The sequence below is a fragment of the Somniosus microcephalus genome, chromosome 6 (genome assembly GCF_052327205.1).
Source record: "Somniosus microcephalus isolate GS21.2 chromosome 6, FLI_Smic_1.0, whole genome shotgun sequence".
NCBI classification, from domain to species: Eukaryota; Metazoa; Chordata; class Chondrichthyes; order Squaliformes; family Somniosidae; genus Somniosus; species Somniosus microcephalus.
Window position 1 is genome coordinate 250,283,833 of NC_140992.1, and position 27,247 is coordinate 250,311,079.

The 27,247-nt window shown below is 42.8% G+C and overlaps 1 protein-coding gene across 1 annotated transcript; it reads right to left on the minus strand.

Annotated features, from left to right (window-relative positions):
• Positions 1 to 492: 492 nt before the first annotated feature.
• Positions 493 to 27,144, minus strand: LOC147116645 (peroxisomal trans-2-enoyl-CoA reductase). The gene is made up of 6 exons (XM_085991736.1): positions 26,971 to 27,144; positions 15,397 to 15,504; positions 12,534 to 12,673; positions 10,696 to 10,792; positions 5,242 to 5,366; positions 493 to 4,555 (listed from the first exon to the last, which is right to left on the minus strand). Exons 1-6 carry the CDS (start codon positions 27,053 to 27,055, stop codon positions 4,379 to 4,381), a joined length of 732 nt encoding a protein of 243 aa, XP_085847862.1. The 5' UTR covers positions 27,056 to 27,144; the 3' UTR covers positions 493 to 4,378.
• Between the last annotated feature and the right edge of the window lie 103 nt (positions 27,145 to 27,247).

Below are 27,247 nucleotides of genomic sequence, written 5' to 3' on the forward strand. Positions count from 1 at the left end.
ACCTCGATAGCTGAAGGCGCAGCCACCAATGGTAGGGTAAAGTGTGGATTACACAAGAGGCCAAATGCATTGGAACAGAGAGGATAGGGAGGGAAGGGGTTATAGGGCTGGAGAAGGTTAGAGAGATAGAGATGGGCAACACCATGAGAGATTTAAACACAAGAATGCAAATTTTTAATTTGAGGCCTTGAGAGACCGAGAAACAACTTTATGCAGGATAGGAGTCCAATGCAGTTTTTATTAGCTATATACCAAAGATTAAAGAGGTGATCATCATATAATAACAGACTGCAGACAAAGATGTATCTTTGCTCCAAGGATGATTCATTGGTGTAACGTGCAAGGCGTTAGTAAAAATGTGAATTTTACGATAATGAGACATTAGGCATTTGCAAAGTGTCAGTGTTCACATTTACTCAAAGAGGACTTGTATTATTTGTAGTAACCCAATAATAAAAATCAATCTAATTTTACTAACTTTTAGAACACACATTTATCTTTATAAATTATATTTATTAAATCGTGCAACAAAATTGACAAATATCAAGTTACATCAAATAATGAAGAACATTAGCCACATTTTACAGAGGAAATATTATTAAACAAAGGTACCAGACAACAGTTAGATTAATTATTCATCTGCTGCAATGAATATGTAGTGTTGGTTAAACACAACTCACATTAAGAATGGCAAATGGCAAAAGTCCTACAAGCTTGACCAAAGTAGTGGGCAACTTACTTCAGTACTAAAAATACAAAACACTGAAAGGGAAGATGTGCCTTGTCAAATTAATCTAAACATCATCTTGGGGGGCAATGAAAGTAAATGTCCCTTTCTCATTCCTGACCAGAGGTAGCCATTAACTTATTTGTGAATATATCTGTTCGCTGTTATTGGCCCAGAAATTCGGGTCTCCACGGGTGAGTACGCATGGGGTACTCACCCGTAAGCCCAATGGAAGTGCCGGTTTCATGCATGCACTGCGCATGCGCGGGAAACCGACACTTCCGTTCCCCTGAAAGGGGTTAAGAGGTGGAACGCATGCGCAGGAGAGGCAACGCATGCGCATCGAACTTACGGTTTTTTTGCAGGTTTTCCCGGGAAGGTAAGTCTCCAGAAGTTAGACATGTAAAAAGCAGTCACAAGGCCTGCTTTTTACGAGGTAAGTGGTGAATTAATTAAAATTAAAACATTTTTTCCACGGGTTTATTATTTTTAAATACTTTAAAGGTAAGTTTATTTTTAGCCCTGTTAGAAAATGTAATTAATTTTTTCAAAAATTTAAATTGTTTAAAAGTTATTTCATGTAATTTATAGTTTATTTTAAAAATGTGATTTAAAATTTTTTTTATTTGAATATTTAGTGATGTTTTGGGGCCTATAGTATTTATAGGTTTGACAGCTCTTCCTGTCAAACTTATGAATGAAGCATTCCCTGCTACCATTGGCTCTCCATGGCCCACGTGATCCCAGGGGATGCATCGAACTAACTGCACCCCTGGGATACGCCAGCACTGCGCACCGGCAGTTGGAGGCGGCCCAGGATCGGAATCCCACGCGGGCCCACAGCTCAATGGCCAGCGCGGTAGTTAAGTGCCGGTCGGGGGCTTGCACCCACGGGAAGCCCCCGACCCGAATTTCTGGGCCATTTGTTTTGGATTGTTAATACATATTGAAAGTGTTAATCGGTACTAACCTTTACTGATATGATATAGCCTTAGAACTGGCAGACAGTTATATGTACAGATATCAATACTTGAATCCTTGATTTTGTTGTTCCTTAAATTTTTCAGGAACTAAAGTATGGCGTACAAAATAATACTAGATATTGGGGTATCTAAAATGATTGTCTTAGTTTCTTGTAAACTTAGTTTGTTGTAAACGAAAAGAAGTTCTTCAAACCTCATTCTAAACTCAATTTATACAACATTTACATGATTGGTCAAGTTCTCTAAAGTCACAAGTCCCATTATATAATCTTTTAATGACACAAACTAAACCATCCTTGTTTGGACCACTCCATGGTTCAAAGTTAGTTTCTTATTTTCCTGAGTAACATGAGAAGGGCATTTAATTCAAAATAATTCCAATGGACCCCAAGCATTCTGGCCGGTAATATGCAAGGGCAATGTTAGTTAAGCAAGCTGTCCATAGACCGCTAACTTTAGGCAATGTTTTCTGGTAAGTGCAATGCACATCTTAAGTACTGACATTTCTTGAATAAGACAGAGTTTGGAGGATGCATGTCTGAAACACATAGCATCACAATATCTTCTTTCACCTTGTCACGTGGATCAATTGGCATATTGTTGTAAACTGCTTCCTTATTGAACAAAACTGACTTTCTGCTCCAACATCTTTGTGATCAGGATTAAAAATGCCGGTGAAATGAAACACTTTTACTGTGCATCAGGAGTGTACCTACAGCATCTAAGGGTGGATAAAAAGCTACACCAGATCATTACAGATTCCTGATGCTGCAGTGAAAGTTATTTCATTCTCAAGTATGGCTCACAGAGTCTATCAACAATTCAAACTTGATCTACTCTGGATTGGCAGGATTTGAAACACAGATCCAAAATGTGAATACTCTATCTGCTACCTTACAAGTTTTTTTTAAAACTTTATCTTCATCATTCATTCAACTACAGATCCTTGAGGCAATCATCATTTGTTAACCTTCACTGCCTGCTATCTTGGAACACGAAACAAAAGATGTTGTTCAGCCATTGCACCATGCAGACTCAGCTTTACCACTTTCAGTGAAAGTTATTTTATGTGTAAATAAAATTGCCGAAACCTTGGTAGGCTTTGAGGACCTAACATTAACAGTGAAAAGCTGAACCAATTGTGAATTGTTTCCGAGTGGCAGGCAGTGACTAGTGGGGTACCGCAGGGATCGGTCCTTGGACCCCAGCTATTCACAATATATATTAATGATCTGGATGAGGGAACTAGATGTAATATCTCCAAGTTTGCAGACGACACAAAGCTGGGTGGGCGTGTGTGCTCTGAGTAGGATACCGAGAAACTCCAGTATGATTTGGACAGGTTGGGTGATTGGGCAGAAGCATGGCAGATGCAATATAATGTGGATAAATGCGAGGTTATCCACTTTGGTGTCAAAAACAGGAAGGCAGATTATTATCTGAATGGCAATAGATTGGGAGAAGGGAAAGTGCAACGAGACCTGGGCGTCCTTGTGCACCAGTCGCTGAAAGTAAGCATGCAGGTGCAGCAGGCGGTTAAGAAGGCAAATGGTATGTTGGCCTTCGTAGCGAGAGGATTTGAGTACAGGAACAAGGATGTCTTGCTGCAGTTGTACAGGGCCTTGGTGAGACCACATCTGGAGTATTGTGTGCAGTTTTGGTCACCTTATCTGAGGAATTATGTTCTTGCCATGGAAGGAGTGCAGCAAAGATTCACCAGGCTGATACCTGGGATGGCAGGAATGACGTATGAGGAGAGATTGGGTCGATTGGGCTTGTACTCGCTGGAGTTTAGAAGAATGAGAGGGGATCTCATCGAAACTTATAAAATTCTAACAGGACTAGACAGACTAGATGCTGGAAGGATGTTCCCGATGGTCGGGGAGTCCAGAACCAGGGGTCACAGTCTAAGGATAAGGGGTAAGCCATTTAGGACAGAGATGAGGAGGAATTTCGTCACCCAGAGAGTGGTGAACCTGTGGAATTCTCTACCAAAGAAGGCAGTAGAGGCCAATTCATTAAATATATTCAAGAAGGAGTTGGATATATTTCTTAAGGCTAAAGGGATCAAGGGATATGGGGAGAAGGCAGGAACAGGGTACTGAATTTGGACGATCGGCCATGATCTCATTAAATGGCGGAGCAGGCTCGAGGGGCCGAATGGCCTACTCCTGCTCCTATCTTCTATGTTTCTATGAAAGCTGACTTTAGTCTTCTAACCCTATATTAGTTTGGAGTAAAAAAACAAAAATGCTGGAAATACTCAGCCGGTCAGGGAGCATCTGTGGAGAGTTAACGTTTCAGGCCGATGACCCTTCGTCAGAACTGGAAAAAGTTAGTTTGGAACTTGGATATTCTGAGGAAAAATGTGGAGATATAGTCCAATAAGCTATTTAGTCCAACACGACAGATGGCTTTGGGCTTTATGTTAATTCAAGATTTTGTTGGCTTTCTAAACATTATATTGTGACAAGAAGCAAATCATCTAGATAAATGTGAAACTTACTTGCTTTAGTTCTCAGTGCTAAGCTCAGGTACACGGATTGACAGACACATCAGTGGTTCTATAGTAAAATGCACACTACTGTAGTGTTATAGGACTTTAAAATAAACTATATATGCAATATGGAATGCTGATTTGGCACGCCAACTTGAAGTGTCTTCACTTTCAGACTTTCCCTTCCACGATCAGGGTTTTGAGGTCAGCTGGGGTATTCACACAGAACACATGATGTGAAACCGACTTCTTCTCCAAAACAGTAGCTATAGCTTCACCCACATCCAAGTGATTCACAAAACCAGGAGCAAGCCGGTCTGGGGTGGCAACACCCATGTTAAGCTTCACCTGTCAAATAGAACAATGAACAAAGGCATTAACCCGCTGAGATCATAAATTACTGGAACTGCCAATTTTTAAAATAAAAACATATAAAAGTTGACTTCTACAGGACAAACTGCTTTGCAGGGATTTTTTAAATATAAATGTCTTAGTTTAAAAGCAGGTACTGGTTTGGATTCCTGACATTTAAATGTTCACACTAGAGTTGGGAAGAGTTTCTGCAGCTTTAACCAAACTATAGTTAGATGGAGTACTCTACACAGACCCAGTTTTAGCTCTTTCAGTGAAAGTCATTTTAAGTGAAAACAAAACTGTAGAAACCTTTGTAGATGTTTGGGGCCTAACATTAACAGTGAAAAGCTGGGCTTAAGAATCAATAAACAATACTGATGTCAGAAATAGTTGAAAAGTGTGTAACGTACTTTATTGCCCTTTTTGATGCAAGAGAGGAGGCAAAGTTCAAAACTACAGAACGTAAGAAATACAGATGTCTATCTCATTCGCTATCTAAGAAATCTCCACGTGGAAGAAAATCTAAGCGCACTCTCAAATTACTGATCTTTAAGCCAGTACAGAAAGCAATTATTATCCAATGCAGCTTTAGCTTTTTCTTGTTGGAATGAAACATTTAGAAAGTAATTTCCTTTATTTCTCTCACTTGAAGTATGGCGAATTCTTATTAAAATCTTTACCTCATTCAGTTTGCATGGGACATCAGGGTATTCCTCTCTGACAACCTGGCAGAATGCCAGAGCTCCTGCAGCTCCCAGAGTCAAGAAACCAGTCCCAGGCATCAGCAGACGCTCCCCTGCACCACCTGCAAAGGAGGGGGAAAGTAAACATTTGACATTGCATTTCAAATTTTTGCTCTGGGTTCATTAGGGCTTTTCACCTACTAAACTGGAACACATCACCTAGAGGTATATCGCCCATTAATCTAGCTGTCAGATATAGAATTACATTCCACCTATGGCTGGTCAGATTAAGTGCCAACCAACAGTAGGATCAAGACTTTATGACAACCAAAAGGTGCAACACTATTAGAGTTCCTCTACCTTAGCCAAGTCCGATCCGGTCTACACCCAATGTGGACAGACACATCCAGCAGAGTTCACTGGGCATGAACTATAGCAGATTTCTCCATTCTGTAGCCAAGAAACAGGGAGTGCAACTGTAGCACAACATTGAGCTAACTCAGCACAGACAAGTGATCAAACCTGGAGCTTTCCTAGACCATAGGGTTCAGTCTCTCAGCACATGGTGCATTTACTCTGGGCAATAAGAGGAGCTGAAAATCATGGCTGATATGTAAAAAAAAAAAAATCTACAAAATTTCAAAGAAATTCTGTTCAATCCTCTTAGGGTCATGTAAGAAGTGCAACTCTTTTGGTAAATATCTCAATAGAATGGGGTAGAAAATTTGAGGTTTCTTTAATATACAGTTTGCCATCCAAGTTCATGTTTCCAGTGTGAAGGTTTGTTGCCTCCAAGAGTTACGGATACCAATTTACCTCATTGCATGACAAGTGAGTGGAAGAGCAAAAATCAAAACGTATAGGAGATCTTAAACTGTGGGCCAAGATCATATCTTCAGATTTAAACACAAGTTTAGTAAACCTGTCACATTCAGCCTTAAGCTGCAGAATTCAACTAAACCACAAATTACACAAGGCATAGATTCCATGGCAAATCTTGATAAAATATCTTTGATTTTTGTACATGATCAGAGCATAGGCTAAGGTCATTAATGAATTATATATTTATCAAAAACCGCTTAAAATGTTTCCTTTGCTCAATTACCATATCTGCTAGTTTAGGTTAAAAAATTTTTTTTTAATGTACACAAGAATGTCAGATCTTAGTCATTTGTGTCTGAATAATCTTTTTCTTCATCATAAATGTCTGATGATTTCCTGAGATGTGCATGACTACCAACCAAGATTACATCTATGGCCGCAATCCAGAGATATTAATGTCACGGACATCACGCGATGTAGGGAATGCAAAAAAACGATATATTGCATGGACTGAAAATTGAGGGAAAAGAACTGGTGACATGTAATGAAAAGATTGGTTACCAAAATAAATGGAATAAAGAGAGCCCATTACAGATGTGCCTGAAAAGTCTAAAATATGAAAATAATACATCAGATCAAATACTGTATATGCACATGTAGAAGACTAGAAATTGAAGTTCCTCTTTGGAGAGAATAGTGGGGGTGGAGATCAGGCATCTTGTACATGGGTGACATTTCCCCTCAGGTTTTCCTCCTGGCTGGTATTACTGATAGTAAAGCAATTTCACCAAAGAGAGTGGGCTCCGCAGTGGCACTATACCAATGGATTCCCATCAGCTATTGCTGTCTTTTATTGCTCGGTTCCACTCCGCATCTTTCCTTCCAATTCCCCAAATAAGTTCAAGCTCCCACTGCTGATTTGAAATTGAAGATGGCCCAGCAGCATAAACACAGAGAAAGGGAAATTTCCAATCAGCAATGAAAGGCAGGACTGAAATCGAGGGGAAGGGTTGCCATTTAAATATCGCAGCACTGGAAGAATGGATCAGCAAGTTAAAGGATGTGCTTGTTAAAGTCAGAAAGAGAAAAGAAACAGTGTATTTGTGGATAGTCGGAAACATGAAGGTGAAAATTTTGAAGGATAGAAACCTAGTAATGTTTAGCCTTATGAGAGTCATGGATTTTTGAGGGAATTGGAGAGTGGAATTTGTGTGTGTGTGGGGGTGGGGGGGGGGGGGGGGGTCATCATATATATAGGTCACTTTATACACAAGTACATCTGGTAATTCCTTATAGTTATAATATAATTACTCAGATTCTACAGCACAGAAACAAACCATTCAGCCTAACTGTTCCAAGCTGTTGTTTATACTCCACACAAGTCTCCTCTCACTCCAATTACCTCCTACAACCCTGTTCCCATATCTCTCTATTCCCCTCTCCCTCGTGTGTGCATTAAGCCTCCCCTTAAATGTATTGTTGCTGTCTGCTTCAAGCACTCCATGTGGCAGCAAGTTCCACATTCTCACCACTCTAAAGCAATTCCTCCTAAATTCTTTATTTGATCTTATATTTAAACCCCTTTTTTCTGGACTCACCCACAAGTATAAACAGGTGGAGAAACCCACGTCCACCTTGTCGAACCCCTTCTTAATATTAAAGACTTCATCAGGTCTCCTCTTTTCCAGATTCTCCTGGAGTGTCTATCCAGCTTATATTTCTCACCCCTAAACTCTGAACTTCCACAGCCCTGAGATTCCACAGGGGTTCTCACTGTCCCCTGCCATAACTGGGGGGAGACTGGTGGAACCGCCAAGGAAATAGTGTACATCCATTCACACCATTTCCCTGGAGGTTCAGCCAGTCACCCATTGGAGTTAAGGTGGGAGACCATGAGAACCCCTGCAAAATTTCAGGAGTCATGCATGGAATTGCAAGCATAATACGGTCCAAGTGACAAAATGCGCTAGAATTACTGTGCTATCTCAACAGTCCTAGCAATATCTTATTCTCAACAAATGAATTCTACTGTAATGAATGGCAATTAGATTTCTTATTCAATGAAACCCAGTGACCCCAAGTTAAGCCTAATCATGGCTGTTGGAAGTGTGATTGGTGTCTCCCTGAATAAAGTGAGAAATCAAATGTAAACACTTGCCAGTTATTATGCAGCTAACAATATTTCTGATTTCAACAACCATTATTTATGCAAACCAGGTATTTCAAGTATAATTGTATCAAAACAAACTACTTAAGAGATTGGGGGAAAAAAATCAGTATTATGTTAATGTTATATTGACTGCACACGAGTCATTGCTGCCTCCCACGGCCAATCCCACGAAATTCAGTGGCCGCCCAGCCTAAGCTTTAAGTCATGATGCTGGCTATTGGATGATTTCATTTTGGTACAGTCACTGTGGTTTTTCTGTTCAATGTTTTTGCAATAGTCAGCAAGCAGCATAATTATGAAAAATAAAGGCTTGGCCAGCCAACTGAAAGATGTGCCACACCCAAAGGGGTCAACAATATGTCTTACATTAATTATGAGAACATAGCTTGTCGGTTTCTAGAAGTTAAGCAATTTCTATCGACTGGATATGTTTATTGTAGTCACCTGTACTGCATTCAACAATTTAGTTCCATTTGAAGGTCAGTTCAGTCTGTGAATATTTCTTTATTTTAAAAGTACCTCACTCAATGAAACAGTGGGTCTCCTCTCCTACTATCCCCAGCTCTTGCACGACATCTGCTAGAATTTGGGATGTAAATTGCACCTTGGAGCAAAAGTGCCATGTTTCCCCGTTTATTATAGTGCAGAAGAAAATCAATGTGCTATACCTGTATTTGTCGTGTTACTAGAACAGCTAGCTTTTGCGTTCAAGCTGAGAGAAAGAGACCCAGAGGCAAGTCAGATTGGCATAGTGTCAGCTTTTTAAAATGTTGTCAGGAAAACAATCCTGTATAGTTGTAAAAATGTTTAATTTATAGTTTCTATTTAATAAATTGATCAATTGACTTGTTTTCTAATGACTGATTTTTTATTTGCCTGTGAATTGGGAAAATTAGAGGGCTTGGTGCTCAAAGATCCAAGCTAACCACAGTATTAATTGGCTTACACCCTTGCCTTAGGCATGCTGCTAATATCCTGCCACTGCCCCGAAAGGGGTGGAAGTGAAAATGCCAGCGCAAAAAGTTCATGAAGTCTAAATTTCCCCCCCCGCAAAATTATTCATAGGCTCTCCTTCTTTGGATTTTTTAAGGTGTTATGTAGAAACCTGTAAAGTAACTTTAAAAGGATACAGGAACTCCCAATGTGAATTTAGCATAGTATCATATCATGGTACAAAAGCAAAATACTGCGGTTGCTGGAAATCTGCAGTAAAAAACAAAACACGCTGGAAATACTCAGCAGGTCAGGCAGCATCTGTGGAGAGAGAAACAGAGTTCACGTCATTGACCTACCAGTTCTGATGAAAGGTCATCAACCTGAAACGTTAACTCTGTTTCTCTCCACAGATATCGCCTGACCTGCTGAATATTTCCAGCATTTTTTGCTTTTATATTGTATCATGGTGCTTGAAGCTGACAGGTGCCTAAAATGTAAAGTGTTCCATTCACCAGCACTACCAACCTTCATCTTGATGAGCACAAAATTCTATACTCTCACATTTTGTAAGTTCAATGGTACAGTGGCACTGCAGTCAATAGGAAACTATGGAGGATCCAGTTGCTTCTTTCAATTAGCAACCACCCATGTAGCCAGTTTCCTATTTGGTAACTGGGATGCACATTTAGAGGTTTATCACTTGAGGTGAAAACATAAGACTTTGGCCTAGAAATTCAGTTGGCTGCGCCAGCCGTTAGCGCCTTAGGAGGAGTAGATCTCGAGCACTAGGCGCTTAGCGCCCGGGCACAGCGCGATCTGTGCCTCGCCCCAACTTCAGTAGACATTTAGCGCCGGCGCAAAGTCATTGCGCGCGCTCATCTGCGCGCGCAGATCATGACGTCATTTCGTCGTGCAACGCCCTTTGTGCGCCCGGAACCGGAACTTCACTCGCGCCGCCCCATTGTGCGCCTGGCGGCCCGAACGACTGTGAAGTGGAACGGTACACAGCCGAGGCGGGCCGCGGGGAGCGCAAATTAAAGGGCACTCCTGCAGTAGAAAAGGCAGCCGTTTTGCAACACTCCTTCTTTGGGAGGAGGAGGAGGAGGAGGAGGAGGAGGAGGAAGTAGTAGTAGTAGTCTCGGCCTGCCAAAAAAAACAAATCCACCCTCCCCCTTTAAGAACTCACCGGAGCTAGAGTGTCTGCTGGCAATCAGCAGCTCGCCGCACCTGCCCTGTGCCCAACTTCCGGTGTTAGCGCCCCGGGCTGCCGGCTTAGCGCCTAATGATAGTCGTGCATCGCCTGTTTTAGCGCAGCAGCAACCTCTTAGGGCGATGCAACTGAATATCGGCGAAGTGGCCTCGACTTTGCGCTGGGCGCAAACTTTAACGGCCGCCCGACTTTACCGCCCCAAAAGTGGCTATAATGAATTTCTAGGCCTTTATGAAGAAATACTGAAGAATTTGAAATAATATTGATTCCTTCAAAAGTTGCCACGCTCTAGAGACAGGAGTAGTCTACTCACCAGTTATAAATGTGTATGTTCCATTGTGGTCATCTTTAACCAGAGGAAAGAACGCCTTCCAGGATGTGAAAGTGCTGAGCAACAGGGTGTTCAGAACCTGCAGTATATAATGTGTATATTTCACACCATGGCAACTTATTACGTCTGCAGGTTGCTGCAGTGTCTCTGGTACAAGTTCTGACTTAAAAGAACATGCTTTGGCTGGGAGGAGACCATTTAATGATAAAAAAATTAATCCAATATTATTCTAAATTATTAAATGCATCAAAGGGGGATTTTAACACCCGCCAGGTGGAAACTGAGCCGGGGGTGGGGGCAGTTAAAATGGAGTGGGGGACTGCAGTTTTAAATTACAGGACACCCGCCCGGGGCCAGTGGGGTCCTCTGTAATTATGCAGATCATGCGCCAATAATGTCAGCAGGGCCCGGTTTGCTTCAACAGCCCACAAGTTAACCAATAACGTCACCTTCCAAATTTAACCCGAGGCCTGAGTGGGAGAGCAGTGATGGCTTCCCCACTAGGCCAGACCTGTCAGGAACAGCAGCCAGGGCCAGAGGAGACCCTGCAAGGCAAGTGTTTTAATTCTTTTTTTAGTTTCTTTGGGAGCCAAAAGGAGTAGGATTACTCCACCGGGCCCCATAAGGAAACCTCGGACCTCCCCTGCCCCAGGCTTCCTCCCCCCCACCGGGATTGGCCTTGCCTTGCATCGGGGACCGGAATACTGGGCGGCCTCCTTATGTCTGATTTTAATGGCCGGGCAACCGCTTCCCACCAACTTCCCAGCCATTTTGGTCGGGAATTTGGCGAGCGGCAGGTTAATGAGGCCCGGCCGATCCTGCCTGCTGCCTTTCCTGAACAGGCAGGCCGCTCACTTTGCTGCATTCCCGTCCAGGAGATAAAATCAAGGCCTTTGCACCATTTCTTGTAGTTGTTAGGCAATAAAAAGCATGTACAAAATTTAAGTGGGTAGGGAGTTGTGGGTGGAGAAAAACTGTTCAACACTTAAAGAACATGTCCAAATCATTTTATTTGATTGTATAACATTTATCTTGGGCAAAGAATAGTTTTGAAATCATAACTGTTCGGAGTTGTCAAACTCCAGCGTGGTCGCCAATTTAATTTGATGGTGCAATGACAGTCCGTTAAGTGTGTACTTGCCATCAATATTTCATATTATTTAAATTTTCATCAGCATTTAACTGAAAGGCAAAATAGATTTGAGGGTCATAGAAGACCCCTATAAGAAATGGATTTTCATGTAAACATTCTTGCCTAAGCTAGATCCTTAAATGCAGACTGTAGTCGACACACACATTCCAGTAAGTGCTGCATAAAACATATAGAAGAGGAAAGAAGAATATTTGGCCTATTGAAGCTACTCCTTTCAACAGTCCCGGTACAATTTGTACAAACTCTACCCAATTTATGGGAAACATTGATACAACATCTGATATTCCAGTTACTGGAGATCTGGCTTAACAACAAAGGCAAGTGCAGCCAAGCAGCACTGATCTCTTACGTGGCAACAGTCGGAAGAATGCATATTTTATAACTGGCTTCTATTCAACATGTAGGTTTAAAAATGGTCTTGTTAATAAATAAGGGTACTGCTGACGACAAGCTGTCTAAGAATTATACGGGTTCATGAAGATAGAAGTTAACATATTTTAACAATACTGTAAAAAAAAAAAATCAGCTGTCTCTTTATATTGATCACAGTGCTGGCTGGGTTCCTTGATGGAAAGCTTATCAAAGTTAATATATCACAGGCAAAATGATTGCAAAGTGCAATGTTGTGCCAAAGCCTTGTGTTTGATGTTTTCATTCTGTGACTTACCCTATTCAGTTCCTCGAGTGTTTGAGTGTGAGGAGGACCACCCTGCCACCAGCTAAATCCCAGGGATGACACAATATCCGTCACTTTCCCAACTGCCTGCAGCACTGCCTTTTTTGCTGCTTCTGCACCCTCTTCAGAACCTGGAGACATTTGAGACAGTTAAACAAGTACTATTGAAGTACAGTGAAACATTTAATGACATGCCACACAAACGCTCCACACCTTACATCTTATCTGTAGGCTTTATTGAAATAGAAAGAAAGATCCTTTGCTTTTTGCGGTATATATCAGTGATTTGGACTTGAATGTAGGAAATATGATTAAGGAGTTTGCAGATGATACAAAAATTGGCCGTGTGGTTGATAATGAAGAGGAAAGCTGCAGATTGCAGGAAGATATCAATGGACTGGTCAGGTGGGCAGAACAGTGGCAAATGGAATTCAATCTGGAGAAGTGTGAAGTAATGCATTTGGGGAGGGCTAACAAGGCAAGGGAATACACTATAAATGGTAGGACACTGAAGTGCAGAAGATCAGAGAGACCTTGGAGTGCATGTCCACAGATCCCTGAAGGCAGCAGGACAGGTAGATAAGGTGGTTAAGAAGACATACAGGTTACTTGCCTTTATTAGCTGAGGCATAGTATATAAGAGCAGGAAGATTATGCTTGAACTGTATAAAATGCTAGTTAGGCTGCAGCTAGAGTATTGCCTGCAGTTCTGGCCACCACATTACAGGAAGGATGTGATTGCACTAGAGGGGGTGCAGAGGAGATTTACGAGGATGTTGCCTGGGCTGGGGGATTTTAGCTATGAGGAAAGATTGGATAGGCTGGGGTTGTTTACTTTGGAACAGAGGAGGTTGAGGGGAGACATAATTGAGGTGTATAAAGTTATGAGGGGCCTAGATAGAATGGATAGGAAGAATCTATTTCCCTGAGCAGAAGCGCTTAGATTTAAAGTAATTGGTCGGAACTTTAGAGGGGATTTGAGGAGAATTCTTTTCACCCAGAAGGTGGTAGGGGTCTGGAACTCACTGCCTGAAAGGGTAGTAGAGGCAGAGACCCTCATCATATTTAAAAAGCACTTTGATATGCACTTGAAGTGCCGTAACCTACAAGGCTACGGACCAAGTGCTGGAAAGTGGGATTAGGGTGGATAGCTTTTTGTCGGCCAGCACGGACAAGATGGGCCAAATGGCCTCCTGTGCTGTAAATCTATGATTCTATGAAAGAAAGACTTGCATTTATATAGCACCTTTCACGACCACCAGATGTCCCAAAGCACTTTACAGCCAATGAAGTACTTTTTGAAGTGTAGTCACTGTTGTAATGTAGGAAACGTAGCGGCCAATTTGCACACAGCAAGCTCCCACAAACAGCAATGATAATGACCAGATAATTTTTTTTTTTAGGGATATTGATTGAGGGATAAATATTGGCTAGGACACCGGGGAGAACTCCCCTGCTCTTCTTCAAAATAGTGCCGCAGGATCTTTTACGTCCACCTGAGGGGGCAGATGGGGCCTCGGTTTAATGTCTCATCCGAAAGACAGCACCTCCGACAGTGCAGCACTCCCTCAGCACTGCACTGGAGTGTCAGCTTGGACTTGTGCGCTCAGGTCTCTGGAGTGAGATTTGAACCCACAACCTTCTGACTCAGAGGCGAGGGTGCCACCAACTGAGCCATGGCTATATCAAAGGGTTTATTACATCTCCAGTCTCATTACTAATGTTTCAATTTAAACCAGACCTCTCTGTATGCTTATACTAAAGATCCAAAGGGATGGAAGGACAGTATGTGCTTGTTTATATTGATGGCAATGTTACACTTACTATGCAAGAGGAGTTGGTCAGCAGTTTTCTACACTGAGATTACATAGGGGGAGAAATTGGGTGAGTAGCGCCACCTGTTAGCGCCTAAAGAGGCAGTCAGTGGCTGTAGCGCCACTGGCTGCGTCTCCGGTGATATTCAGTAGGGGCGCTAATGGTGGCGTTAGGCATTTGCGCTGCGCCGCCACCGATGATGTCATCGGTGTGTGCAGCGCCCCATTCGCGATATTTGGTAGCGAACGCCGCAGTTGCGCCGCTCGCTACCCGCACCCGGTTCACGGGGCCTTACTGTGCCGGCAGCGGCGCAAGTTAAGGTGGAGGTGCGGGGCGGCCGCTTTTTTGGCGGCCGCCTGCCAGCACCTCCGTTCCCGGCCTCCTAACCCGCCCCCCCCCCCCCGCGGCATTGCTGGCCGTTTCCCCCGAGAGCCCGGCACTTCTCCTTGGTGCCGGGCTCATTTGCCGGCACTCGCGATCGGGGTTTGCGCTGTTGCAGGCACCTCCCCCTTAACAGTGGGAGGAAGGCCTGCAGTACCGCAGCGTGCCATGCCGCAGCATGTGGCGCTGCGGCACGTTGCGCTGCGATAATCAGTTTCAGCGCCCTAAGAGGGACGCGGAGCGCCTCGAGCCTCGCCCCGTCTCCCTCAAGGGGCACTGAAACTGAATTTCTGGTGATCGGTATCACTCCGATCGCTGCGCTAAATCCTGCGCTCAGCCGACTTTTGCGCCACTTTGGCGCCCCAACCCAATTTCTAGGCCATAGTGTTTACATCACAGAAACAGGCCATTCGGCCCAACAGATCTGTGCCGGTGTTTAAGCTCCAAATGAGCCTCTCCCTATCCTTCCTCATCTAACCTCAAAAACATATCAAATAAGATTCAATTGAGCTGGATGTTTTGGTCAGACTTGTATAGAATTTTTAGACCGCTTGTTTTTTGTTTTTTTTAAATACTGATTTTTCTTTTTGGCCTCCAAATGTGGAGGAAGAGTATTTTTTGTTCCTCCTCGAGTTACTGTTTGGAAAGGATACCTTACCTACATCTCCAACCAATGTAGAAAGCCTAGCTCTGGTAGCAGCTGGCACAAAGTTTTTCAGCTTTTCCAGCCGGGCTGCATCTCTGGATATGACTGCCACGTGGAAGCCTAGAAGACAGAAAAAATGGATTCAACAACAGCAGCAACAATATAGTCCCTTCGCAGCATGGGGGAGGGGGGGGGGAGGGCGAGTGACTGTTCCTTCACCTATTGGGCCTGGGAGTGAATCCATCCCCAGACTGTTGGGATGGAAAACTTTTCTACACGTGAATGCATTTGGTCAGTCTCAACACAAGTTCCCAACCGGTACCATTTTGTACATTTGGCACTAAACTGGCAATCTTACTGAAATAGAGCAGAAGAATGGCTGGTACAAAAATATGGGGGGGAAATTCCAGTAATGGAATTGGATTTAAGCCCGACACTGTTGGGAGAGAGTAAAAGGAGCTTTACTCTACATCCTGTCTGAAATGCTGTATCTGGCCTTAGGGTGTTTGTTCATGATACCAGGCACCAGAAGGGCAAAATGTTCCATTCTCCTTGCTTCTGACTTCTTTTACCTTGATAAGGATAAAAGCTCCCATAAAAAAAAATGAAAATGAAAAGTATGATTAATTTAAGGAATTAGGCTGTATAAAAATACAAGAAAGAAAAGCTTGTATTTATATCGCACCTCATTACATCCTCAATATATTCCAAATCCTCAAGATGTTCCAAAGTGTTTCACAGCCAATGAATTATGTAGAAATGTTGACACTGCTGTTATGCAGGCAAACACCAGTCAATTTTCAAATCAGAAGATCCCACGAACAGCAAATGAGACAAATGACACATTAATCTATCTTTTTAGGTGTTGGTTGAGGGAGGAATATTGGCCAGGATACCAGAAGAACTGGCTGACCACCTTCAAATACTGCCATGGGATCTTTTATATCTGCCTGAAAGAGCAGACAGGACCTTCGTTTAACATCTGATCTGAAAGACGGGGAGCAGATTTTCCTCTCACTGTACTTGGGTATAAAGGATCACCTGGGTGCACTGCATAGGCCCTGAAATGACACTGTGGGTTAATAAGTATGAGCACTGAAATGTGTCTGTCTCAAATGCCTCTCTGTTTTCTTAGCAAAGGTATAATCCAATTATATTAAATGCGTTAAAGCCTCCTCTAAAATAATGGAGTGAAGAATTTCAGACAAATACATTAAGTGTTCATACCTATTATGCCACAGCCTTAGAATTTACAACATGAAACCAACATTGCCATTCTTTTTTGAAGCCTCTAATACTTCAATATCCTTTTGAAGACTGGAAGTTCAAACCTGCACGCAATGGCCTGTAATCAAAGTCTCGAGAAACATTCCATTCCTTGATTGGTCCTGTTGATAACAGCCTCAGATTGACTGGATATTTTCAGTGAAATGGTCAATAATTACACCCAAGCATTAACTAGCACCTAAGTGGGGAGCACTAAGCACAGCCTTAAACAGAAGGAGAGCTTGAAAACCAGAACTTAAGACTCTTTAGGCTACTGTCACAAACCTCATTGTGACTGTTTACTAAGCAACATTGGTCCCCGTGCAAAATGAGGTTATGTGAGACTTATGGGGAGAAAAGTCACTGAAAAATACAAGTACATTTTCTTTAAACAAATGGAACACTTCACCGCAAACACACTGCAGGTGCCAAATACTTGTGTATGATAAATACTTTCTAAGTTAATAGGCTCTTAAGTTATTGTCTCAAATGCACACATTAACATTCTGCATCATATATTTCATGGCACAGGTGCGTATCAAGGTAACAGTTCAAACATTGTAGCACGGTATCATTTTTTAATTATATGTGCGATGGTAATGAATTTAAGTGAAATGATTTCCATAGTGAGTAATAATTTAGGGACCAGCCATCATGAGTCAGTGGCATAACCTCACGTGATCTTGTTAACAAAGGAGTCCTTTTAAGGTCATGAGGGAAGATCAGCTCAGTAACAAACTAGTTTAGTTCTGTTCACTAGCCCATCTCTTAATGATATAGTAAATTATATTTAGACTGCTCTTATTTTCCATTTATCAATGTCATTAAAAAGACAGACAACTCTTGAGGACCCAAGGAGAATTATTTTAACATACTGAAAAGATCAAACTTTTTTTCACCAGAATGAACAATGGTTTTTCTGTTGTTTTGTTTCAATTTTTATTTCTAAAGAAAACAAAGTTGTTACTCACTTACAACCACAGACTGCATTGGGGATCACCAGGCTTATTACATGGTACCATTAGACACTGATGTGTCTCAAAGTATCTGTGAAGTATGTTACAAAATTCAGGTGTTTAAAAGCTCAGATTCATGGGCTGATTGATTCACTAACTCACCCACACCCTTCTGCAACACTTCAGGAAACCATTGAAATTGGGCAAGTTCAGCAGAGTTTTTTTCCCTCTATCCACTTTCTCCCTTTACCCCTCCTGTCCTGCAGGCAATTACATGCACTTGAGTACCTCACACAAACGGCTGTGTTTGGAAAATGAATCACAGCAAGATATCAAACCATTAGAGCCAAGCCTCACCCTGTCCTGACTCAATAACCTTGAAATTCCTGATGGACTGGTGCACTGGGGGATGTGCAATTGGACAGGACTTGTAACCACCAGTTTGACTGCTGCAGGCTGCTCCAGCTGAAGATCCGGATTTTCTTTCCGAAAGGAGGAGTGATTTGACATTTGACATTTTCCTAATGACTATCAATTGTTGTTCAGGAACTGGCAATGTGGGCCCCAAATAAAAAGTGCAGGGATCCAGCAGAAATGGGGCCCATTCCCAAGTTCCTCTCGTGCCCACCCAGATAGTGGCAACTGTCCATCACCAGACACTAGGGGGGAAAAATTCCGTTGTTTGCACCTCCCGTTAGCGCCTTAATGGGGCGCAAAGCAACTAGAGGCCGGGCGCGGCGATGTTTGCGCTGCTCGTGAAATTAACTAGACATTTTGTGACGGCGCTAAACACTACCACCACGATCTCCTGCGCCGGCAGATCGTGATGTCAGTCGAGTGCGCAATGCCCCAGTAGCGCCCCGGACTGGATATTGAGTGGTGCCCCCTGCCCTACCGCCTGCCGCTAGCAACGACAGGCTGAGGGGAGCGTTTTGCAGTCAGGAAGGGACTGGGGGAGTGCTATTTAAAGGCGACCGCTTCCTGCCTTTTTTTGTTGGTGACATTTTTGCACCACGCATTCTGAGAGAGAGAGAGAGAGAGAGAGAGACTTCTGGAGAGATTCAACACTGTGTGAAGGAGTTTTGCATACTGAGCAGCACTTTGCAGGTTCATTTTGATTTGCCCTTCCTTGTATCTATTTAGAAGAGACTACGGGGGCTGCACTCTGAGCTCTTTCCCTGGGTCTCTCCATTGTTCTTTCCAGCAGATTTGATGTACAGGTCTCTCCAGGCCGAGATTCAAGGCTGCAATGAGCAGGATGTGGATGGAGTGCAAAATCAACCCTCCCCTTTAAGATAAAAACAGAAAAATGCTGGAGAAACTCAGCAGGTCAAGCAGCATCTGTGAAGAGAGAAACAAAGTTAACGTTCCAGGTCGATGACCTTTCGTCAGAACTCCCCTTTAAGAACTGGCCAGTGCCAGTGTGTGTGTTCCATTGCTGACTGACATCACATGAGCTTCGCCAGCGCTCTGAGGTAGCGCCTCGCTCCTCGGCCTTTGCGTCTCAAGACAGGTGTGAAGCGCCTGATTTAGTGCTCCAATCACCTCCAGGGGCGATAAAAGCCAAGTTTGCTGTCGGAGGCGATAATTAGCGCCAGGCGCTAAACTTTGCGCACGGCCGCTAATGGCACCCCAAACGGGGCGATACTGAATTTTTCCCCCTAGGAATTTGTAGCCCAATTTTTATACAGCAGGTGTCAGTGGATTGCAACCTCTTTGTTTAATTGCAGTAATTGATGACTGGTGCCTTCACCAATTAAGAGATAGCATATGCCCTCCTTCTTAAAAAGGGCACAACCAATAAACAAAATTTAAACGAAACTTAATAAAGCTAGATATTAACTTGGTATGGGAGGGAACAGAATACACCTCACCTGGAGCCTAAACACTGAACAGAACTGCTCATAAAATCACTAATCAGTCTTGGTATTTTAATAACTCAAAAAGAACATAGAGATAAAAAGACTTTTGATTCAGATTGTTGTTAGGAGACATTGTTCATTTCATCTCCTTGCCAACAGCATATGGGGACTTGTCTGGTGTGTCTCAAGCTGGGAAAGTGCCTCTCAGCTAATGTCAGTGATGTAGTTCTCATGAGTTTAGCAAAGATCAGTATTATTTGCAGTCCTGGAGGCTGATCAGGAGGTGTTGACAACAGTGCAGAAATTCCTGGTTCATATTAACTTTCAGAAATGACGACACCTCTCAGACAGCATTCTTGAACTGGGAAAGATACTAATCCACACTAATGTTAGAAGAGTGGTTTCCTGACTGACCCACCACTGCTACCCTCTAAACTGCTCTTTTCTGACATATCCAGCATCTATGGGAGAGGGGAATAAATAACATTTTTCCTAACAGAGAAGAACATTAAAAAAATTTAATGCCAATATTTTGAACTATTTAAAGAGGGGGGAAAGCACTTTACATTAAAAGCACACATCCTACCATACCAGACTGCAGTTTTGTGACACAAAAATAACAGTCTAACTCCAGAGTGGCCTTGGAGAGGAATTGCGTTAGACGCCCTGGCGGAGGCAGTGACCACTTGGAATTGACAGCACATGGAGTATAACTTCAGTGTAATTCATTCTTCAGATATTGGAGTGGCTGGCAAGTCCAGCATTTATTGCCCAGCCCCAGTTGCCCTTCAAACGGTGGTGGGGGGCCTTCGTCTTGAACCACTGCAGTCCATGTGGTGAAGGTAGACCCACAATTCTGATATTGCGAAATTGTATTATTGCTAAAGAGGTGAGAAATATCAGCTTCACAGCACTCCTTCAAAACACAGCAATGTTGGGAACCCAGAGGGGTTTTCTTTTCCACAAAGGCAAAGCATTAGAACAGATATCAGACAGATGTGAAATCTACCTGTATTTTTTAAAAGATAAATATCACTTAAATTGGGTGGAACCCAGAGCAGTCCATCAAAAATGATATAGCGGTATAAATAAAGGCAAGTAGGTCTTTGAGTCAGCTAGTTGAGATCAGCCAGAATTGGCACAAATTGACAAACTTTAGCAGTATTGGAATTTCAGTCAGAGAGGTCAAAAGGATAGCAAGTGCAGAAATGAGAATGATACACTAATGCAGTAGAGATGCTCTCTGGGGTCATGTGAGCTTTATACTTCATCTAGTTTGCTGGATTTTACCTGGGAGTAAAAAACAGATGCTGAAAGTGTAAAGTGCCACGCCTCTCACATTTACAAGGATGAAAATGTATCCCAAGAAAAAAATATGAAGATGTTTGAGATTTGTTATACATTGTTTGTTGAATTTAAAAAGTCTCATGTGACCTGTTGCAGCTGAGAACCTATTTAGATTCTACTTGTTAAGTACTTCAAGGTGTTCCATATAGATATGCAGTAAATTCCGTGCCCTACCTTACTGAATATATGTTTTCCCAAATGCCATAATAATGTCACTGGATTTTAGTGTCATATGACCAATACACTGTAGATAAAAATCATGAATTCAATGATAATTGATTAACAGAATGTGATTTTTTTCCAGCTAAATATCAAAGGAAATGAAAAAGGATAGATATCGAATAATTTCCATTATTTACAAATTAAGGATTTTACTGATAGCTAAAAGAAACTTACTTAAAAAGGAACTGTAGACTTTACCATTTACAATGGTTTCATTAGGTCTTCTCGGGCCACATAATCCGTGCAAATTGACCTGGCCACATTTTATCAAAATTAATTAACTGGTAAGCAATTAGAAAATGTATTTAATTTGCATGTGACAACTTGGTGGATATACATTAACAAACAAAAACTAAATAAAATGGTTAAGATTCTGAGGGGGCTTGACAGGGTAGATGCAGAGAGGATGTTTCCCCTTGTGGGGGAATCTAGAACTAGGGGGCATAGTTTCAGAATAATGCGTTGCCCATTTAAGACGAAGATGAGGAGGAATTTCTTCTCAGAGGGTCGTGAATCTTTGGAATTCTCTACCCCAGAGAGCTGTGGAGGCTGAGTCAAGGTTGTGATAGACAGATATTTGAGCTACAGGGGAGTCAAGGGTTACGGGGAACAGGCAGAAAAGTGAAGGTGAGGCCAAGATCAGATCAGCCATGATCTTCTTGAATGGAGGAGCAGGCTCGAGGGGCCGAATGGCCTACTCCTATTTCTTATTTTTATCAATCATTCTTAATAAAAGGGAGAATCGCCATCAGTATCCCTTGCAGAAATCGACAGTCCTCACACTGAAGAATATGGTCTTCAAGTGCTTTACAAGGGGAATAGTAAGACACAGCAGGAAGTAAAGGAAATTATGGAAGGGGGTGGAATTTAAGGCGTGGATCACATGATTCATTTTAAGGAGGCTTTTAGGTAACGTCGTTTCAGGAAAGAATGCCCAGGCAGGGTTTAATGATTGCAAGATTGACTTCTGATGGTGGAGTAGAGGGGAATGGGGATCAAACAGCAAGCCAGAATCTGAGCAACAGATTGGGATGTATGGATTAGAGAAGACTTTGAAAATAAGGATGAGGAAATCACTTCAGTGAGGCACAGGATTACCAACCCTCCCGTGTTGTCGGAGAGTCTCTCCCAGAATTGAGGATTGATCTCCCGGGCACTGCTGCGAGCGACCTGGGAGAAAATGTTTGCAACGTCAGCAAAGCTGGCCTGATGACCGCCACTGCTGTATCTGGAACTTGCCGGATCATCAACGCTTCACCCTGCAGTCCTCAAAACCAAGCGGGCCCGGCACTTTCCTGACCTCAGTCTGTAAAAGTCTTTGTGGAATGGAGAGTAATTTTCCCAGTAACCATAGCGGCAGAGGATCCGCTCTATCCCTGAACACATGGCCGGCAATCCACCCCAGGGAGAGAGAACTCCACATTCTACTAGAGCCGCTGTCATTGTTAGACTTGCCTTTGGACGCTACAATGCACCAGTACAACCTGTCATCACATTTCCCCCTCCCCCCTGTGACTGCCCTAATGCTGGTAAATAGAAATTTAAAAATACAGTTCATTACTGAAGTTACACTCTGCTCGAAGTGAGAGAGAGGTTTGAAATAAAATGGGAATTTAGACTGCTAGTGAACAGAGCTGAAAGCTGGTGTGTGGGAGGGGGGTTTGTAAACACATAGAAGTTCCTCACTAAAATCTGTGCTTACCTCTGTAAATAAGTGGCCGTGCATAACAGTTCTGACAGCAAGGCCGAATTCTCAAAATGAATTCAATACATTTGGAGCATAGAGTTGCCCAGCCCTCCTGGATTGTCCGGGAGTTTCCAGGATGGAAGATGAAACTGAATCTCCCAGGCACTAGTGCCAGCAATCCGGAAGAAAAGGTAGAGTTTATTTAGCCCTTATGGTTTGTCCATGTGCACTCAGAACTTCTCACCCTGCGACTGCTGGCACAAAACCACGAGCAAAGACACTCAACAACAGAGGAGCAAATCTTTATAAGATAAATGCAATAGCATCTGCAAACTGTGGGCCAGTGTCATGATTGTCAGGTGATCAACCCTTCAGGAATACAATCAATGAGAGTTGGCAACCCGAACAATGTGCCATAGATGGGAGATGATGGAAATACAGGCCTTTATGCAGGAGAGGATTGGATCCCGGAGTTCTGGATTAGCTGAATATTATGAAGGGCGGAGACAGTGAGATCATAAGATCATAAGAAATAGGAGCAGGAGTAGGCCATTTGTGCCTTCGAGCCTGCTCTGCCATTCAATAAGATCATGGCTGATCTTCAAATCAAATCAACTTTTATTGTCATTGTTAGTGCACAAGTGCAGTACAACGAAATGTAGGCTTGCGGCTCCCGAGAGTGTACATTTAGATTAAGACATTTAAACATTCAACATACATTTGGCTTGTAATACATTAACATAAACATCTCCACTTTTCTGCACTATCCCCATATCCCTTGATTTCCTTAATATTCAAAAAAAATCAATCTCTGATCAGCCCATTTGAAAAATCAATCCTGGGCATGCTGAAGGATGGTTAAAGATTTCAATAGGGGTAGGAGTGAGGTAAAGGCATAAGCAGGCAACTTTCCAGGAGTAGAGGTGGGCAGTCTTGGCGAAGAATGGATTGGGGTAACAAGTTCAGTTCAGGGTTGAACAAACTACCAAGGCTACAAGTTAACTGGATTCAGCCTGGTGGGGCAGGCCAGAAAGTCACTGAAGTCAGAGCCACAAGCAGGTCAATAATGCCGAGGATGGGCCATGAGGCTGACTGCAGCTTTGCTGATGTCGAGCTGTAGAAAATGTCATCTCATCCAGTACTTGATGTCAGACAGAACATTGATAGTACAGCAACAGCGCAGAGGTCAGTGGTGGTGGCGGCAGAGAATGAGAGAAAGAAAGAAAAAACTTGCATTTATATAGCGCCTTTCACAACCACCGGACATCCCAAAGTGCTTCACAGCCAATGAAGTACTTTTGAAGTGGAGTCACTGTTTTAATGTGGGAAACGTGGCAGCTAATTTGCACACACAGCAATGTGATAATGACCAGATAATCTGTTCTTGTTTTGTTGGTTGAGGGATAAGTAAAGTATTGTCCAGGACACCCCTGCTCTTCTTCGAAATAGTGCCATGGGATCTTGTACACCTGAGAGAGCAGACGGAACCTCGGTTTAACGTCTCACCTGAAAGACGGCACCTCCAACACTGCAGCACTCCCTCAGCACTGCACTGGAGTGTCAGCTTAACTTTAGGTGTTCAAGTCCCTGGCATGGAGACTTGAACCCACAACCTTCTGACCCAAGCGAGTGTGCTACCCACTGAGCCACAGCTGACACAAGCTGAGATGTATGTGTTATCAGTGTGCATGTGAACGATGACCTCATGCTTACCAGAATGAAGCAGTTACAATGAGCTCATCAGGAAACTCACTTGGTTGAGTTACTAATGGTCTCTGTGTTACTAATGGCTGCGTAAGAGGACAGCATGCAGAGCTGAAACACTCGGATTAATATTTACTGATGTTAATTAATCTCTCCCCATATTGTCAGGCTCAAGAGCTCCCAGTCAGTTTACACAATAATGCCACCAACAAATATATTCAAAATAAACAGCTATTATAAAAAACAACCTGGAAAATATTAAAAGAAATTGAAGTTAATCATTTCAACTGTTTTTTTTTAGGTTAAGACACTTTAGTAAAGTGCTTTGATTTCAATTCCCTGAATTGTGCCTGCTGTGTTCAGTTAGTCCTCCTTCACTGGGACAGCTCGACACCATGGTCTTCTGGCCCAGTTAATAGAATGCATTGTGCTGGTTGGCAAGATGTCTCTCCCTTTAATCTTTTATTTTGCTCCGTTGTATCTGACAACCTAGCTGAGATTAACAACTCATTGCCCGAAGGAATCGTAGGTTTGAATGTTTCCAGAATCTAGGGTTCGAGGTTGGATCTTTTCCCCTGCAATGCATGGCAGAGTACATTCCGAATGTGCTGTATCTTAGTTTCAGAATTTTAGATTTTACATCACACTGGATTCTTTGCGGCTAGTCGGAGGCAGGGAGAATGTATTAATCGTCATATGGGATACAATTAACAATGAATGGCTTAACAGGAAAAAAATGCATCACAGGCCCAAACAACTAAACCTATATTTAAAAAGCCAATAGTTCAATAAGGCAAAGGTCATCTATTAATGCGTTCAACTATCTCCGGAAGATTGTATTTGGGATCCGCATATAATGAATTCTAAGTTTTGATGAATACTTTTATGCATTTTCTCCATTCACCGCGACTTGTAAATATCAGTGCAGTTACTGATGTTGCAGTCTTGCGCATTTCTAATTCAGCGCCTCTAATGCTCCAAACTGGCGCTTAGTGCACACGTAACAAACAAGAGGGGGAACAAAATCCACGTTGACAATTTCCCAGCCATTCTCGGCGCCCGCTTTTGAGTGTCTGTGGTGGTGCAGCTTACACTGCATTTTGCCTGGCAGTGTTGTTGCGAATGGTTGACGAATGAAAGGCGAACAGAACCAGAACACGCACTTGTCACATTCACGAGCAGCTGGGTAATTGGTCTTCGAGATTGCCGCGGGCTTTACTTTGTAACGAATACAACTGAATTGAAGATTAGAGCAAAATGCCTTTTTATCTTTAAACAATAAACATGGCTCGTGAAAAGCTGACACAAAGCGATTAAGGAACGGAGCAGGTGAGCCCTGTAATTTGTCAGAGGTGTATATATGTCGTAATCATGTTCGTTTTCCACATCGTTTTCTTCCACGTTCTTTATACTTTCCTAAACTTAGGCCAAGTCGCTTTGATCTTGTCACCAAACTTCAAGCAAACGCCTGGAATGTGACATTATGGGAAACAATGGTACTGGAATGATTGATTCCTATTTTAGGGAGTGGATGTCAAGCATCATAGCCTCGATTCAATTCCGAGTTTTTAAAGTCGGAGTTGGGTTTCCTTGACCTTTTTTTTACAAAAGATTTACAAGAGAAACTAAACAGTTTTTCTGTTTCTCTTTTCAGATGCCGACGGGCCTGTCCTATAATTCCTGCCTTTATTTTGGACTTGACTTATTCTGCGTGTCTTAAAACATCGATCCGACCTGAAGCATAACAGTGATGTGTGTGCAGCATAATAAATAATTTTAGGAAGGATGTCAAAGGCGTTGGAGAGGGCGCAGAGATTTACCAGAATGGTGCCAGGGGTGAGGGACTTCAGTTATGTGGAGAGACTGGAGAAACTGGGGTTGTTCTCCTTAGAGCAGAGAAGGTTAAGAGGAGATTTAATGGCGTGTTCAAAATTATGAAGGGTTTTGATAGAGTAAATAAGGAGAAACTGTTTCCACTGGCAGGAGGGTCAGTAACCAGAGGACACAGGTTGAAGGTCATTGGTGAAAGAACCAGCGGGGAGATGAGATTTTTTTTTTGCACAGTGAGTTCTTCGAATCTCGAATGCGCTGCCCGAAAGGGTGGTGGAAGCAGATTCAATAATAACTTTCAGAAGGGAATTGGATAAATACTTGAAAATGAAACATTTGCAGGGCTATTGGGAAAGGGGTGTGAGACTAATTGTCTAGCTCTTTCAAAGGGCCAGCACAGGCAGGATGGGCCGAATGGACTCCGTCAGTGCTGTATCATTCTATGAATTGTCCTTTGGAGTACCATTTTGCACATTGTCAATTGGGCTTGTTTTGATCAGTGTAAAGGTAAAAAATAACCTTTCATTAAATTATGTCTAAAGAAATCTCACATATCATGAAGTAGCAATAGTAAATTTGCGTGCGAAAGAAAACCATAGCATTATGGAGTTTATTGCTGGAACTGAATTATCCATTAAACAACTGCCACTAGAAGGAGGCTCGATCTTTCAGCACCAAAGTGTAGTGGAAGGTGCTTGTAACTGCCACCTACCTTTTTCCAGCAGAACTTTGACTGTCCCCGACCCGACAGTGCCGGCTCCCCCAAGCACAAGTACCGTGCGATCAGCTGCAGACATCCTGGTCACGGGGAGAGACGAGAGTTTTGCAATGTCTTGAAGTGAAATGGACTGAAATTGACACAGCCGCGAACAAGCGACGGCGGCTATTCTTATACCAGACTGCGGCGAGCGCCCCGCCCCGTGGGCACAGGGCTCCGCCCGCCCCATCACACTGACACATTCAGCACAGAGCACAATACCCTCATATAC